Genomic DNA, 17818 nt, shown 5'->3' on the forward strand with positions numbered 1-17818 from the left:
GATTGTACCTAATGACTCTATATAAGTATCTATCATAATATATGCCTAGTGTGTGTGTGTGTGTGTGTGTGAGAGAGAGAGAGAGAGAGAGAGAGAGAGAGAAAGAAAGAAAGAAAGAAAGAAAGAAAGAAAGAAAGAAAGAAATGTAAGTTTTTGGTGGATATCAATGCAAGATCATAGATGCTCTGTAGTGAAACCTTCTGGTCTTCCCTTCTGGCTCAGGTTGAAGAAATTTCTAAATGTTTCCAAAGCATCTCTGATCACCAGTCGGTTGTGCAATGCATCCTGTCTGATGTGGGAAAGAAAAGGAGTCAAATAAAAGAAGTCAGAAGGTTGGTAGAATAGTATTTTCAGTGTTAAAGGCTGCAAGGCACTTACACAGGAGTAAGTCTAGGTGAGCACAGTGGGGCTTAATTCTGAGTAGACATACATAAGCTTGAATTGCAAGACTTAGTATAAGAGTAATGGTTGTTTAAATATCCATATCCTAAAAATTTAGAGGGTTTTGGTGATGTCAAAGCATTCGTTATAAATATAGTACAGAGGTTGATTTCTTACATGTGATTTCCTGAGCCTGGTCCAATAAGGGCTTATGTCTCTGATACAACCCCATTCCAATGGTTGCAAGAGGAGGAATATATTTTTCCTAGGGAATGAGATATTGTGGCCTTTGTGATAACTCCACAATAGATGTCCTCTTAGGAAGGGTCCTCTTCTAACCAGGCTTTTGTCGATGGATCACCTGTTCTATGTGTTTTCAAGTAGCCAAAATAGTACTTGTTTGTTTGTTCATTTCAAATTTCTCGTCTGAGGCTCATGGGGTGGTTTATAATATAAAAACACAAAAATATGTAACATAATAGCAAATGAAAACAATAACACTCTCCCCGTGGAGTGGAAAGACTCCATTTTATTTATTTAAAATAATTAAATGTCACTTTAAAACCAAAAAGGCATTCAAAGTAGTTAACAAAAATGAACACTAGAACAACAATCCTGATGTTCATTAGTTCGGTATCAATGTTTAAAAAGAACTAAACCCACCAGTCAGCAGCAGATAAAAACAGTATCCCTTGTATAGTCTTTCTTACCTCATCTATGCCAGTCTAATCAGTTCAGGTGGTATTGCTTATAATAGGCTTTGGTTATTGGCATTCACAAGGAACTAGTTCTCTTTGTGGACTGTCACGTCTCTAAGCTTCCTTACCAAGCCATATTATTAATGCTGGCCAGCAAATGGCTTTGTGACACTGACTATGATGAGCACACCATAAAAATAAGTGACAATGTAAACATAGCCTTGATTAAACTCCAGCCACTGGGGAAGCAAACAGCAGGTTTCCAAGTGCAACCTATTTTGCCTCTTCTGTCTGGAGAAGCTCAGCCAGGCTCTGTCTTCGTTGATACCTTAAACCTGTCTCAAGAGATCCTATGTTCAAGCTTCGGGTAATAATAGTCTTGAGACCAGGGCCAAAAACATCCCTCGGTCTGAATATGCATAATCCTCCAGCAGTAAATAGCACATTCTCAGTGAATGGAGCAGTGCCTGAAAAAAGCAGCTACAATGAGAATGAGTTGTGGAATCATAACTCATCTGTACGTAAGGGGCAGTATGGATAAGGTAAGGTATCGAGCATATATGCAACCCAGGGAAGGAATGATGCCCTAGGATGCTTCAGGCAGCAGTTTGAACCTGGCAGGAAAACCTTCACCAGCATGTAAGTTTAGAAATGAAGACCTTCCTATACCTGTGAACAGGTGAGCTTGACTAGTAGATAGCATGCAGTCTCTGTACATAATTGAGACTACCCAAAATGAGTTGTTGAAGTTGTGATGCAGCCATATTGGCAGCTAGAGAAGTATTATATGGCCTATCAGCTGACCTCTGGAAGCATCATTTGGAGAGATATCATATGGATAGGGTGTGGTCAGGGAACAGGGCAATATAATAGAGGTAAAAAGTGAGAAGCCCTTGGTGGAAAACTATCTTGCGCTGGGGGGAGGAGAAGGATGCCTGCCTGCCTGCCTGCCTGCCCGTGACTTCAGACCTTCTGCTGAAGCTCTTCTCCAAGTGCCTTCCTCAGCTGACGTGTGCTATGTGACAAAAAAAGAAGGCTTCTTTGGTGCTGAGATTTCCCTGATCACAAGCCTCACCTCTCTCCAGCAGCAGCGTAGCAGAGGACTTCAAAATGCGAGCCCAGTTACTCACCAGGCTGCATGCACTTAAAATATTTGCATGCCACCCTTCATCCAACAGTTTCTAGGGTGGTCAACAACAAAGAAAACTAAAATAATAATACCATAACATTTACAATAATATCACAACAGCCACTAAAAATATACAAAGGGTGTCTCCGTGACAAGCATCACAGGAAGGAAAGGAGCATCACTTGTTTTAGTGTCCATTCTTGGATGTGTTCATTCCTCTCAGCTGACTGTCTCAATACTTGTCAGCCATGCAGAGCTGGTACTGATCTCTTGCTTGCCTATGCAACAATTGTGTGTAATACTGGCTTATATGTGGGTGATGCATTTCATGTTGGTGCATAAGACGCAGTTCATTATAGCTTCGTTTCTCACTTCCAGCTTCGTGCCAAAATGCTGAGCAAGCAGAAGCTCCCATCCATATGCCTTAGTAGGAAAATAACTTTTCTTCATTTAATTTACATTTCTCACATTACATTATCTTAGCAATTTGGCTGGTGAAAGTGGTTAGTTCACATTCTCAATTAGTGCTAAGGCTTCCACTAGATGCATCATTCCAGTGTCTGGCACAGCACTCAGGGATTTGTACAAGAAACCCGGCATCAACGTTGGCCTTACTGAGACAGATTGAGTATACCAGGATGGACGTTGCTAAAACCACCTGTGATGTTCTTGTCTGTCTGAGCTCTCTCTCGTGTCTGTGCCTGAGCAAGTCTTTAAAACTGTCTGTGCTCCAGTTTCCCATCTGTAAAATAGGATTAGCAACTCACCTCTTTTCCTTGCAAAAATGGTGTGGAGACTTATGGAAAAGAATGTAATGGACCAGATGCTGCAGCAGTGGGGAAGAAATGGGGGGGGGGGATAAATACTTCAGATAGAGAGTTAATAGAGAATAGTGGTCTTAGAGTATAGGCTTTGAGCCTTTGTTTTCTACATGTTCAGAAGAGTCATGTGGTGCAGAGCTATTGCATTTGGATGATCCTCCAACCCAGCATACTGAAAATGAGAATGTCAGGAATGAGACTAGGCAAGAACACATTTTTCTGACATGCAAATTATTCTGAACATGTAGCTCAGCTCTTGGCTATCCTAGCTGGCAGTAGATAAACATTTTATATCTCAATTGATTTTGTAATGATGCAAATCAAGATTTTACTATTAGGAGTGGCACCAAAAGGCCAATGAATCTTTCTCAGCACCCACAGCTGATTCTCCTGTTTGTGTCTTCTAGGGACAGACAGGTGTTGGTTCACTGACATCATTGAGGCCTTGCAAGAAAAATTATATGATTGTGCATCAGTTTCTAGATTTCTGGTGAAGGCTGTTCATGCCAACATTGCTTCTTGTGATATAAGACTGTGCTTGGAACAGAGCTAACAATGAGAGTTAGTGCAGTAGCTGTCTTGCCTCCCACTCATTCCTTTCTGGACCAGGTCCACTGGGGGTTTTGTTACAGCAGACACAGCCCTTGGCCCATGATGGCATTGAACTGATTGGTTTATTTCTTTCTATCTTACAACTGGCTTCCCAAACTGGTTCTTCAGCATCCAGCAGATGGAGGCTTGCCTTGACAAGATGCAGCTTATCTACAACCAGTTCAAGAAGACCCGGAAATGCAGGGGTGAGTTGATGATGATGATAGTCTCTCTTATATAATCATCAGCTTGCACAGATTTCATAAATCAGAGGTCTGTTAGCCACTACCAGGCCAGGTACATCTTTAAAGGGTCTGATTAGGCAGATTCCTTGAAATACTCAAATAGCCCCAAGCAGGCATCTTAGCAGCAGTATCTTGAAACCAACAAAAATGCCACGTGAGCGCTGCTGTACTTGGGGATTTGAGCCATTCATTCAGCAGCACCTGTACCGATAAGATAACAATTCTGAAAGCTGTGGCTAATCACAAGGCTTCTCACCCAAGTCTGAAAAGCATGGGCTTGTGGCTGCTTTGCGTGCAGGTTCTCATATCTGCTAAGTGCCTGTGTACACTGTGTCAAAACAAAAGTTTATTAAGTCTCAAGTGCCAACAAAGTTTCTTCTTTCACAACAAAAGAGAAAGTTGTAAGCCTTGTTTTATTTTGTGTGTGTGTGTGTTTCATCCATGGGGTGCTCACAAACTGAGAAAAATGAAGGAATGGCTTCTAGATTGCAGGCAGAAGCCATGGGTAGTGATGTGCTGGAAGCACCTAGAACAGTTGTGGGAGGGCCCTTTGTTTTGCTGCATCAAAGCAACATGTATAGCTACCCCTTTGACAGTTTCTCTCCCACCCACCGCTCATTGGTGTTCACTGGAGATGTGAAACCTCCTTGTTTCCTGTTGGGCTATCTCGCAATATACTTTATGTGAATCAAGTATTAATCTGTGAAACTGCAAAGTCCTGAAGTCATTCCCTGGAAAATCTACTAATAAATTGTATTTTCTTTCTAGGCCTGGGCTACAATGAACAGCAGATCCACAAGCTGGATAAGTAAGTGTAAGAGTTTGTGTATAACGGACCAGCCGAGTATCGGACACTTCTGGTTTGTATTCTGTTGGTCTGCGGTTGGCATTCAACTTTCCTGAGCTGCTCATGCTCAGATTGTCTGGTTCAGGAGTGAGTCATACTATATCAATCAATAAAGTTTCATTTATAATAGCCTTGTGACTGTTGAGAACCACACCCTTCCTTGTAGTAGGAGGAATATCACATGCAAGGGGAAGACTAGCTTCCCCTCCCATCAGCCGAGACAGGGAACTGGCTTTCCCTGCTCACAGGAACACAGCAATATGCCTTATACCAAGTTAAAGTATTCATCCATGTAGTCCAGTGTTGCTCTAAAGTCTCAGACTGAGGTTTTTCACATCACTTATTATCTGATCCTTTTAACTGGAAATGAACTGAATTAGGGAGTTTCTTTGCGGCTAATGATCTTGTTGCATTAGTGTGGGTATTTGCTTGTGGGTTGTTGTTTTTTAAATGCTTAAATTATGAGAAAAATTGATGAAATAATGTACATTTTATTTTGTTTCATTTTCAGGGTGAATTTAGGACATTTGGCAAAAAAGGTTCTTTCAGTTTTCCAGGACAACTGTTTGCAGCAATACAAAGCTGCTCTTTTGGCACATGGAATTATAATGAGGTAACAGTGTTCCTAGCACATACTCTCACTGTCTGCCACAAAAGCAACAATGCTCACTTATTTTATTGCACCTATATCCTATCTTTCCTAGAAGATGCTGATGGGTGGCATACATGGTTTTTTCCCTCCTCATTTTATCTTTGCAACAACCCTAGGGAGATAGGTTAGGCTGTAAAATGCGGGCTGGCCCAAGGAGAGCTTCATGACTAAGGTGGGATTTGATTCCTTGTCTCCCAGGTCCTAGTCCAACACTCTTACCGCCACACCACAATTCCCCCCGTTCCAGGCTTCTATTCCATATGGAAGCCTATCATTGAATTATACACACATAAGGTCAATTCCTGCATGATAAACACAGACCTCCTAGAAGAGACAAAATGGGCTTCATTTGGAAGTTGAAAAGAGAAGGGAAGTTCAAGAGAGGAGCTGAAAGCTGCATTCTACCTCACCTTTGTGGAAATAAGTTCTGCCCCTTATTGACAGTTATGTCCTGTGTTGCCTCAAAACACATTTCTGCCAGGGAGGAGATTTTCCAACTGGGCTTGCTGCCAAGCCTCATAAGGAGGGCAACAACGGAAAGCTGGGCAAAGGCTTCAGTTCATAGCCCCCTCTCCAGCATCTCTGGTATATACCACTTTTCAGAAAGGATCACAAGTGTTTCACAAAACATACACACCAGAATTAAAAATAGTACATAAAGCAATGAAGTTAAATAATATGCTCTAGAAAACATCAGAATTCAAAAGTAGGATTGTACTCATTCAAGACACATCCTCTAACTCAATACCCACACAAATTTCACACCTGCTAGCACATCTGTATCTCAGTCAACCTCATCTATTGGTGAGGTTCTCTGTTTGAATAGAGAGTGTTTATGGGATCTGCAAAATGCATCTTGTCCTAATTTGCTATACCATGCCAGCAAACATTTCCAGACAAAATGAAGACCTTTGAAACAAAGTGATGGCATGGAGACAAAACGGAGGTGAAATCATGCTCATTGGCAATAATACGGTTGCATCCAGTGAAGTTGTCTTGTTGCCACAGTGACTTCCACTTTTGCAACAGGATTTCCTCTCCCTCTCCTTTCCCTGTGCAATGAAGGGTGGGGGGAAATCCCCAAAACAGATTGGAGGTTATGGAGGTATGCTGGGAAAGGAGAAAAAAACTCCTTATGCTAGTGGGATGACTTTGTTGGATGCAGCCCATTACCCTTCTATGAAAGGGACGTTGCTTCTTTTCAAGCTCTGTATCTAGCTTTGTGATTGGTTGTCAGAATGAGTTGTGTTCATTTTTCTCATTAGCGCTAGTGCCTTTCTGAAATCTTGGAATTAACTAGGCATAAGAGTTTATTTTTCCCTTCATGATATAGTGCACAGTAGGATAGTTGACATTATAAACAAAGACATGCTGTCGAGCTGACGTTAGTACTCATTTCACTGGTCTACACATTGCAAATCTTCCCAAGCCTTTGAGTTGGAATATTGATGAACTTCTTTGTTTTCACTATCAAGCAAGTTTCTCATATTGGAATGAAGCCATTATTAAGACAAAGAGCAGCACTTAGAAAGAATGATTTTATGTTAAAGGGTGTTTGGGGAATAATGCAAAGAGCAAATTGCCCAGTGGTGATGGAGAGTCATGCATTGACTTATTACATTGGAGAAAAGTGCAGTCACTTAAGGAAGTAACGGCAACCCCAACTGGGGGGTTTTAATTGCAAAATGCTTTTGAAACACAGCAGCTTTTTCAATCAGGTTTCAAAGGGCCTGAAGGTTTCTGATACTAATCATAATTAGGGTTGCTTGAGGACTTCACTGGGACTGACTTCTGAAGTGTACTCATCTGATCCACATCTACCAGAATAAGTTGTGGGTTGGACTTGTAGTCCTTCAGTATCTGGACTCCATCAAATTCTACAAGGTGGTCTAAGGGCTGCCTATTTGTTTTTAACAGATAGTAGCTGCTTGCAGTTGCTCCAGAGTACATTGCTGCTTCTGCACAGCGAAAATGAGACCAAAATGCCCCTGGAACTGTGGAAGTAACTTACTTCCAGAGCTCCAGGGAGATTTTTTTTGGATACGTTTTCATGGTACAAGGCAGCAATGCACTTTTCAGCTGCTCCAGATAGCTAGAATTTTTTTAAAAAAATGAAATGCAAAGCCTTGAAACACATTGTAAGTACTTTTTTTTTAAAAAAGAATTAAATGTGTGTGGATTTTTGTTCTGAAAAAGAATCTATCTTTAGTCATGATTAGTCTTCCCTTACTGTGACAAAAGCTGTCACACAGGTTGTCAAAACTGAGGAGTTCAGAATCAAATTAAGCAGCAATGACATTGGAAGGAGATTCAAGAATCAGTTCTACCTCTGAATCATGCTGAAGCAAAATATAATTGCATCATGGTGATGAGTAGATACAACCACTAGATAGCTTTGTTGCATCCTAGTAGATACCATGAGTGAAAGATTAGCATCCTGCTGCAGATTTAAGGTGGGCTGTTTTTTTTAAGATTCCTGATACGTATGAATATGATCTGCTTTAAGGCTTCCACCCTACATCCAATTACTTCAGATTAAGCCCCATTGAGTTAAATGATTACTGCTGTGTAGACACATATAGGTTGATTTCAAAGGGAAGGAGTGAAGCATGTACATACCTTTCCCATTGAAATCAGTGAAACCTAGCTCATGCTCTGTTTTTAACTTTAAATCTACCCACTTCATTGAGTTAATAACCAAATTACAGTTTGCAGTTTTCACAGTGATAACACATCTCCCTGATATCTTTATAGGTTTTGTTTTCTAGTATTTTAACAGTTTATACCCATGGTATAGCTTTGGCAGATATATGATCTTGCAGAAAAGTATAAATATTGTTAACTAATATGTGCGCATCATATTGCATCATTTCATTTACTGTTCCTTGATATCCAGCAGTGCTGTGATCTTCAGAGGTTGTTGTTTTTGTGTATATGTGTTTATTTGTTACTTTGTTTCTAATTGCCTTTTTTGCTCTTGGCCTAACAAGTTCCCTATTAGCTCCTTTCTCAATCCCCCCCCAAGGCACAGAGCAGAATGAAATAGAATTAATTCTGTGTATTTTAGTATTTTTATTATGTTTTAATTTTTAACGCATTCTGCTTTGAGGGGCTTCTGCCCAAAAGCGATTTGTAACTTTCTAAAATAAAATCGACTTGCCTATTTAGCTTACCTTTGTTACTATGAAAAATGACCAATCGGATGTGGCTGCTTTGATGTCCCCACTGTGGAAGGACATGTGGATCCAGAATTGGCCTCCACAGTCACTTACGGACTCACTGTTAAGACCCTGTTCATGAAAGACTCAGCTACGAGTGATCGCCAAAGAAGAAGCTTTGATGAGATGCCTGGCAGGGTGGTGGGGGTGGGGGTCCTAAGTAGATTCCCAGAGAGAAAAACTATATCACTTTTTTGGAACATCATTAATGCTATATGACTTTGCTATTCAAATCCATGGGGAACTTTGTGGACCTTATAAATCCTTGTGGCTGAGCCCTTCTTTCCGTTTTAGAGCAACCTAAGCTCAACGTGCCTCCTTAGAAGAAAAGAAATTAGCAACTATTTGACTACACTTGTTGTCTTATCCCTTCAGGAAGGTGTTTGACCTGAAGAAGAGTTTGAAGAAGCTGAACAGATCTTTAACCTCCTGTAGTGCAGAGATGTCTGGGTGCCAGGATTGCCTTGATAAAGTACAGTGGCGATTTTTTTTTCTTCTGCTGTTCAAACCATTTCGAAAACCAACGGCAACTTGAAATTAAATTTAACTATGTCCAGTTTATTATAGCTCTAATCCATGGGTTGCCCCCTGTGTGTGTGTTTGCGCAGTCTGCTCTGGGGATTCCCAGAGCCTCTGGTTCAGATTTGGGAGCAATGCAGGGGGAGGAAGGGAGGGACAGTTCTGTTGCACGAGCGGAAGTAATTCTGTGGTGGCTTGGTTAGATTCAACCCCTTATTTGTACCTCAGTTGCTTTAAGTCCCAGCTACCCAAATCCACAATGTGACCCCCATGTGTCACTCTGTCAGGGCTGGATTTAGGTTTGGTGAGGCCCTAAGCTACTGAAGGTAATGGGGCCCTTTATATGTCTAGCTGTCCTTTTTCAACAACAAATTGTCACTGTTTTTTGTGTTGAATATATGCTGTATGTCTATGCAGTCTATGCAGAATGTAGGCACCCTATATATAGAAATGAGCAAACTAGTGATATTTTGAGGAGCAGGCAGAGCCCATTACTTACGCCATAGGAGACTACACAACATAAAACACTGTTGTTGTATGTAGGTTTTATTTGTTTTTTATCTTATATTTTGGAAATGTACATCCAGGTTTTTTCCCTTTATTTTTTTTTGGGGGGGGCCCAAGAGAGTGGGGCCCTAAACTATAGCTTGTTTAGCTTATACGTAAATCCGGCACTGCACTCTGTCATAAAAGTTGGCTTTATTTTCACATAGATTAGCTCCATTCTCTGAGGGGTGGAGTTGAAGGGTAACTAAGCAGAAGGGTAGAAAAGTAAAACAAAATTGTCCAAGGATGGGCAGTACTTGCTTGTTTGAATGCTTAGTCTGCTCCTCCACAGAACATTCCCCCAGGCTCTGCCATTTCTTCTTGTCTTTTTCTTGATACCACCTTGTCCTGGAGGAATTTTTCAGCATCTTTTGGAATTCACCAGAGTTATTTCAGGCTGGCAGGAGTCCAGGACCAAAAGATTTAATTCAGACAGGCAACTAACCAGCTGTTTATGTTGTGAAGGTCTCACAGTAGGCAAGAGTTCCACCCAGTGATGTAATGAAATAATGGTTCACTGGAGAGTCTCCCCCGCAAAAGCAATGGAGCCATAATTGCAATTACTGTATGCATAACATGGTTGCCTAAATCCAGCCTAATGGAGACAGTAATAGTAATAGGCCTGACACTTTTTGAACACCACCTGTTGCAAATAGGATCCACTTTTAACTGGTATATGCAAGGAACATTGTATGTACTCACTCCATTGTTTTTGTTCTCTGTTTTGCATTTTGCTTCCCCTGAAGATTTTCCATTGACAGTAGGACCTTTCATAATTCGTTTTTCAAAATTTCATGTACCAAGTGTAGACGAGAGCTTGGTACGCCTGTAGTGATCTGTGGTGTTTTTCATTTTCTTGACAGGCTTTGGATGAGTTGCCTCAGAGAATCCTCCAAGGCAAAACAACACATTCTGCACCTACAAAAGTTTACATGAACCAGAAGCACCAAGACATGGTGTTTGGGTATGTGCACACAAATGTAACTGTCAAGGCATATGGAGTCTGGATGTTTTCTGGGTGTGCTTCTTTTTTTGCACCATTGTAATAATTTATGATGAAAAGCAAGTAGTGTATGGCACATATTTAAAATACATCCCTCACCTCTCAGGCCAGTGTGTGTGTCAAGTGAGTTGATACATTATCACATTCAAAACGTGCTATGCTACCTTCCACCAGTAATTCCAGTGTGGTTTACAACAATAGAATATGACTCCAGTAAGAACAACATAGTGAAATACATCACAATCCACAGACCAGCTAGATACCACCCAGGCATGGTATTAACAATCTGCAAATGCCTGGATGAAGAAAATGTATTGTCCAATGTTCTGGTGAGCATCTGCTTGGTCATGCATAATTAATAATTTTAAAAATGCATAATTAAATAAAAAAGTTGAACTGTACTTTTGTGTGTGTGTGTCTTGAACAGGATGCAAGAGCTTCAGGACCAGATGAAAATAGTAGCTCACAATCTCCAGCTCAACAATAGCATCATCCAACGGTAAGAGGTTCTGAAATCTCTTTAGCAGCATATAAAGCTATGCCTAAGAGAAAGTACGAAGCGTGATAAGAAAGCATTGCTCTCCCAAGACTGAAAAATGTATGCATTCAAAAGGCGAGTTGTGACCACTTCTCTAATCCAAATCACCTTTTTATTTTCTTTCTCTAGGTTAAATGGTGTTGCACCAGGACTGTAGGGATGAGAGTAGGCTGCAGAGCCTGAAATTATAATGCGGGTAAATCCACATCGTTGAAGACTTATTGGGGAGAAAACTTCATTGTTGAGTCTTAAAGATGCCTATGCATTCTACCTCCCTGCTGTAGCACTTTGATGTGGATTTAACAGAGTGGTCCTTCTAACCAGCATACCTCAATAGAGAACCAAATGTGTTTGATGTGTTTGTTATGTTTTGAGAGAGAGAAATATTGTTTCCCACCCACCCAATTTTTTTTGTTTGCTTACTCCTGTCAATCTTCAGCAATGGAACTGGAGGTTCTTTTCCTTGGTTCAGTGAGGTCTGGCATTTTGAAGCTTTTCATGCACTTTTAACAGGCACTAGAGCCTCACTGAACCAAACCTGGCTAGCCGGTTGCCTTGAAATGTTCGTTGTTAAGTACTAGAAATACTTATCTCGGAAGCAAAGAAACTATACCTCACCGTACTGTTCCTTGGTTGACCTTTGTTCATTGATGAGCCCTTTCTGGTAAAGGTAAAGGTAAAGGGACCCTTGACCATCAGGTCCAGTCGTGTCCGACTCTGGGGTTGCGGCGCTCATCTCGCTCTATAGGCCAAGGGAGCCGGCGTTTGTCTGTAGACAGCTTCTGGGTCATGTGGCCAGCATGACAAAGTCGCTTCTGGCAAACCAGAGCAGCGCACGGAAACGCCGTTTACCTCCCCGCTGGAGCGGTCCCTATTTATCTACTTGCACTTTGACGTGCTTTCGAACTGCTAGGTGGGCAGGAGCTGGGACCGAACAACAGGAACTCACCCCGTCGCAGGGATTCGAACCGCCGACCTTCTGATCGGCAAGCCCTAGACTCTGTGGTTTAACCCACAGCGCCACCTGGGTCCCTGCCCTTTCTGGTAGTCTAATGTAAAAAGGATCCTAGGTTTGAGGGACCAAAGCTGTGTCCCCCAGGCTTCAAGCAGTGTCTCAGAAACTAACTTAAAAAAAGAGACATCGGAGAGTTTGGAGAGGGGGCATTACAGTAGTGCTGTCTGCAAACAAGCCAGGTGTAGATGCCAGTACAGAGACCAAAGTAGGATGTGGCATGTAAGAAGCTGGAATCCCCCAAGGAACTAATAAACTCTGCACTGAAGCCCTCACAGTTTCCTGGCTTTCTTGACAACTATGGCAATGAACCCATCTGGAAGCATCTGGATGGTGGTAAGAGTTGAGACGTTTGACAGGGTTGCTTTAAGAGCTCCACTCACCAAAGGAGACACACGGGCTCTGACTTGATGGAACATGATGGAGAAAGTTGTCCGCTTCCCAAGAGCTGTCCTTGGTGCTACAGAACTTACTTGGTTTGGCCATGTCTCTTTCTCTCTCCTTGGCTTTTTGATTGTCTGTTGGAACCTGGCCTTGTGTAGGAAGACTTACCGGGCAGAAGTCTTGTGTAGGAAGTCTTGCTCTTTGCCTGTAACTGCCAGTCACGTGAGACCCACACCCCATCCCATTGGTTGCCACTTGTCGGGGCTGCTTAGTCTGAGAAAACAAAACTTATTTATCTTCTTTTGATCTGTTTTGGTTAGAAGGGGCACAATTGAGACTTGGTCACTCAGGGTGCACATACCCTTTTTAATAACAATAAAAACCTTTCTTTGATGAGGAAATATTTGTAGAAGAATGTAGGTTGTATTTTTGTTTTAAGCATATTGATAGTTTTTCTTGGGATCTATGAGATATAATGAACTGTTGCATTGTTTAAGTGATGTGGTCACATTTTTAAATGTTTTAGGCATACACATAAAAAAGTAATGCATGGCGTGTTCCTGGGTTTACCAGTGCAATTGTATTGCATCCCCTGAGATAAACAACAGACATGTTTACTGAAAGTACAACAGGAAATCAGTGGGGGAAAAAATCTATTTTAAAACACTCAAGGACTTTTTGCCTTGCATAATGGTCATAGTGTTAAGAGTACTGGTTGTGTGTGTGCTTCCAACCCTGGGTCCTTTAAAATTCAGGAGGAAACCAGGGTCACTTATGCATATCTTCTTTATGCCAAGTTAGAATGGAGATGGGAGCACTCTGGAATTCTCTCAGTATTGAGTGAGAGAATTTCTGCAAGGGCTGCAGAACATTTTAATTATTATTTCAGCTTGCTTTGGGATGATTTCTCTGGTGAGTTTATTGGCTGTTTTACTCACTGGTTACTGTTTGGTTTTATTTGTTTTTAACCAAAGTGGCACTGAGTGCTTTAGAAGACTGGACCAGACTTTTCTTTTCATAACCATTTGTTCCAGCCCTGTCTCCTAGTCTGCCTCAATATGCTTTGCTGGATTCAGATGGTTCTAGGTGTTGCCCACTAAATAGAAAATGGCCGGGATATATTTCAGGCTCGCTTTTGGAAACAAGCCAAAATTGATTAGGATAAATGGATGAGAGAGGCAGGTGTCTTGTTGCTGCATGTATGTTTAATTATAAATGTTTTGCTTTCACCCCAAAGCAGAGCAGGCAAGCAACACACTTCCAGGTTTCTGGTTTGATTTATCTTAAGCTTACAGGCCTGGTGTGTGTATTAACTTTTTCATCCCAAAAGGCTGTGAGCTAAGTAAAGAGTCTTCTGCTTTCCTTTGATTAAAACAGCAACAACGAAACAGCTGAGCAGATAAGTTAATGTCAGCACAGGGAAGCTAAGGCTGAAGTAGAATTGTTTGGTTGTGATCCAGGAGATTCCCCCTTAGAGATGGACAACAAGGGCTGGTACCCTTACATTAGGGCATCTTCCTCTCCTGTACCCCCAGCAGCAGCTGCTCCACAACCCGCCTCAGAAACTGCTTTTGATGTACAGTCACATCTAGTTCAGCATTTTCTACCCTGACTGGCACTGGATCCCCAGGTTTTCAGATAGTCCCACCTGGAGATGCAGGGGACTGAAACTCGAACATTGTGCATGCAAAGCACATGCTCTGCCATTGAGCTGTGGCCCTTCCCCTCAGTTTCTGGCTCTGTTAAACCACACATACTGAACCACATGGGAGCTGCTGCTCTATTATGCTCCCCTGCAGAGAGGCAGTATATAGGCCACCTGCATATTCCTGCACTGCAGGGCATCGGACTAGATGACCCCCAGAGTCCCTGCCTACTCTACAATTCTATGAAATACTGCAGCCACATGGACAGAGCCAAACACCCGGTCCCCTCCCATCCAGTGAAAGGGGGCTCCCGTTAGGGGAGTGAGGGCAGCAGGAAGGCTTGAGTGATCAGCAGCGTTTGTTATGCGGCCCTGTGGATCACGTTAGCAATTTTGCTCTTGCAAATTAAAGATGGAAACCAGTGGGTTTCGTAGACCAGTTGAAGTGAATGAACCCAAGTTAGTCATGCCCCTTGCCTTCAGCGGCTCTGATCCGAATAGGACTAGCATTGGCCGCAACACAATATATCTGTGTAAGTTAAATATTTGAAGTTGACCTTTTAAAGAAGGGGGGGGAACCAATGCAATCTAATGGATGTGTAAGCCATTCAAGAATGATAGTGAAGAAGACAGATTTTATTTATGCTGCAGCAAAGTAGTATGCAGGAGTGGTGAACCTTTTGGGAAGGGCATATTCCTAAGTGCCAAGCTTCTTGTTGCAGAACTAATTGCAGATTGGTTTCCTGATTATTCCTCCCTTTAAAAAAAAACAAAACCGGAATAAGCTGCCTGAAGATGGGTGAGTTGGGTGTGGGAAGATGGCTGGCAGGGTGAAGTGTTAAGCATTTCATTCCTCCTCCTCCCCAACCCCCCCTCCGGCTTCTATTCAATGCTTCCTGAAGCAGCTTTTCCTCTTTAAAAGGACAGTGGAGTACCTTGGCAGCATGCATTTGAGAATGACATCTTTTGGCCTGATACTCTCTATTTTCTCAGAGGTGTGCTGTGGGGGTAAGTGAAACTGAGATGATGTGAGCCAAGCCGAGTATTTAGTAGCTGATGGGTATTGCTGAAAACAGCATTTTAGCTCGGTGGTGAGGCATGTTGGCTGCAAGGATTTGTTGTGCTCTGCACCTTTTTACCATTTTTTAACCTTGGGCTTTACAAGCCCCCGGGTAATCCTCGGAGGCTGCCTGCTGACTCAGCTGTGTGCCAGCAGCCGCAATGTGTCAAGCAATGATATAGGAAGCCCAGGGGTCTCTGGGGAGCAAAGCATTAAGATGATATCAGGAAGCTATTTGCCATTGGAGAAGCAGATGCAGTATCCCTGCCTTGCACCCTATCCAGCCTGCTTAGTAAGTGATTTATGGGCCCAAACCCCAATGGACGGGAGCAGACATAATGCAAGGTCTCCACGCTGCAGATGGAGCAAACCATTTCAATGATAAATGCAGCATGCAGAAAAATTGAACGGCTGCGCCGAACATGACAACACCTCCTCCCCTGTCTGAAAGCAAATATTTTAGAATTGGGAAAGTGGATGGTTTAGAAAGGAAAGGCATTCCCTTGGCTGCCCTTTCTGCCACCCCTTAGAGATAAATCACTGTCCATGGGCTGTTAATTTCCCTTCTGTGCTAATAATGCTACCTCTGCTGAGTGACAATGAATCTTCAGAGCAGGCACCTGCTACCAGGCGGTAACCCTGGGGACTGGCCTAGTCGACAGACTTGAACTATGAAGCCAACACAGGGGTGGTTAAAATGGAGGGATGGTCACTTCAAAGTATGGGAACAACAGCATATTATTTGAATATTTGTAGCTGGAGAAGCTGGGGGTGGTAGCACTGTTTCCCTGCAATGTGGTCTTGTCCTATTGGGAAGGGTTGTGAAGTGGGGTTAAATGTGTGGGTTTTTCGACTTCCGGCGGCGACGCCATTACGGGTGGTCGTGGGCTGCTTCGGCTGCGAAGCGCCCAGTCCATCCCGGGGGTTTGGAGCCCCGCTACCGCAAAGCGGGGCTCCGGTGGGGTGCGGGAAGAGCGTCCCGCACCCTGGGCTCCCCGGCTGTGCCCGTTGTGGCTCCGAACCCTTCCCTCGCCCCCCCCTGTAAAGGGGGAGTGGGGGTGAAGGGACGACGGAGCCGGGCTATAGGGGACATGCCCCAACCGGGATGTAAATGCGGCGGCAAAGCCTGTGATGAGCGTCTAAGTTCTACCTGTCTTTAGCGAATTGAAAGAACCCGGTGGTCATGAGTATTTGACTGACTTTGATTGACTTTTATATCTTTGGAACGATCCGGGGGGAAGAGGAAAGGGAGCCTGCCTTCCTCCCTTCGGGAAAGAAAGAAAATAACCAGTTTGAGTGACTGCTGCTACAACAATGGATACAAAGTGTTTGGAATTTGAAAACTGAGACTGCTGAGATTTCCCTTTGGGGATTAAGTGGGCAGAAAATATCTCCTTTTAAAGTTTTGATCTTTACACTCTGGCTTCAGAAAAAATGGCGATGGGAAATTTGGACTGACGTGGGAAACAATTGAAACAAAGGAAGGAAGAGACAGGAACTGAAATTTGACACTCACCCTCTCCTCCAAAATGCTGGACTATGTGTTTGAACTTGTTTTGAACTCTGGTCTAAAGGAGGAAGAAATGCTTGCTGTCTTGAGGCTGGAACTGCTTAATCGTAAATTGCAAGTTTTGAGTGAGATTATAAATAAAAAGAACTTACTCTCCACAGAGGAGGCTTTTCAAAAGTTTTACACAATGGAAGCAAACCTTGGCAAAGAGTTAGAAGGGGTACTTCAAGGATGGTTTGAAATGGCTGGGCGACTCCGGGAAAAGGAACCGTTTTCTGGGGGTGGCAGCCCCGGAACGGGAAAATTTACAATATCCAGACCCCGAGGTGAGAGCTCGGGGGCAAGGGACATGGAATTAAGATATATACAAGAAGAAGAAGTATGGTACAAAGAAACGGAGGAGCCTAGAAAAGATGTGATGTGTACCCTGAAACTCGATGCAAGGTCTGTTGTGAGTACTGCCTGGATCTGTGGACACTTGGTAAAAGAAGACATCTCGAGGATTGGTTCCGGCGAAAGACAGAGAAAGACAATGGATAGAGGGGGGGTGGGATGAAGCACTAAATGTAAAACCCAAATGGTTTGCTATGGTATCTGAAACCGGAGAGTGAAGCTTGTTAAGAATAAGTTTATTTTGAATAAGTAAGGGGATATTGGATTTTAAGTTAAAGCAGCATGATAATGGACAGAAGAAATAAGTTTAGTTTTTGTAAGAATATTCTGTTAAGATTTATGATATAATAGGATGATGAAGATAATTGTGTTATCTTTAATTTAAGTTAAAAAAAATTTTATAGAGAAAAGGTGTTAAGAAAGCAAAGTATGGATTTAAAACCGAAGGTGAAAAGGCAGAGGGAGTCAAACGTCAAGATTCGGAAATAGAATTTTTTTTTTTGCTAGGTATATAAACAAGAAGAAGAATCCTGGCATTATGTGTATTTGTAATTGTTTTGTATTTGTAGGTGCGGGTCTGGGTTTGTGTTGTATTATGAAAATGCTAATAAATTCTTCATAAAAAA

At 42.5% G+C, this 17818-nt stretch overlaps 1 protein-coding gene across 6 annotated transcripts in view; it reads left to right on the forward strand.

Annotated features, from left to right (window-relative positions):
* Positions 1 to 11852, forward strand: part of IKBKE (inhibitor of nuclear factor kappa B kinase subunit epsilon) — a 35779-nt gene extending 23927 nt beyond the window's left edge. For 5 of the 6 annotated variants that reach the window (XM_033152869.1, XM_033152867.1, XM_033152868.1 and 2 more), the window contains 8 exons: positions 223 to 332; positions 3750 to 3826; positions 4634 to 4673; positions 5224 to 5325; positions 8958 to 9054; positions 10511 to 10611; positions 11078 to 11149; positions 11318 to 11852. In XM_033152869.1, coding sequence (XP_033008760.1) covers positions 223 to 332; positions 3750 to 3826; positions 4634 to 4673; positions 5224 to 5325; positions 8958 to 9054; positions 10511 to 10611; positions 11078 to 11149; positions 11318 to 11345 — 627 coding nt within the window. In that variant the 3' untranslated portion in view covers positions 11346 to 11852. Of the gene's footprint in view, positions 1 to 222; positions 333 to 3749; positions 3827 to 4633; positions 4674 to 5223; positions 5326 to 8955; positions 9055 to 10510; positions 10612 to 11077; positions 11150 to 11317 lie in introns of those variants that run through there. The other variant, XM_033152871.1, reaches the window with a different exon arrangement.
* The last annotated feature ends 5966 nt before the right edge of the window (positions 11853 to 17818 follow it).

Source organism: Lacerta agilis, chromosome 6, assembly GCF_009819535.1.
Source record: "Lacerta agilis isolate rLacAgi1 chromosome 6, rLacAgi1.pri, whole genome shotgun sequence".
In the NCBI taxonomy this organism is placed as follows: domain Eukaryota; kingdom Metazoa; phylum Chordata; class Lepidosauria; order Squamata; family Lacertidae; genus Lacerta; species Lacerta agilis.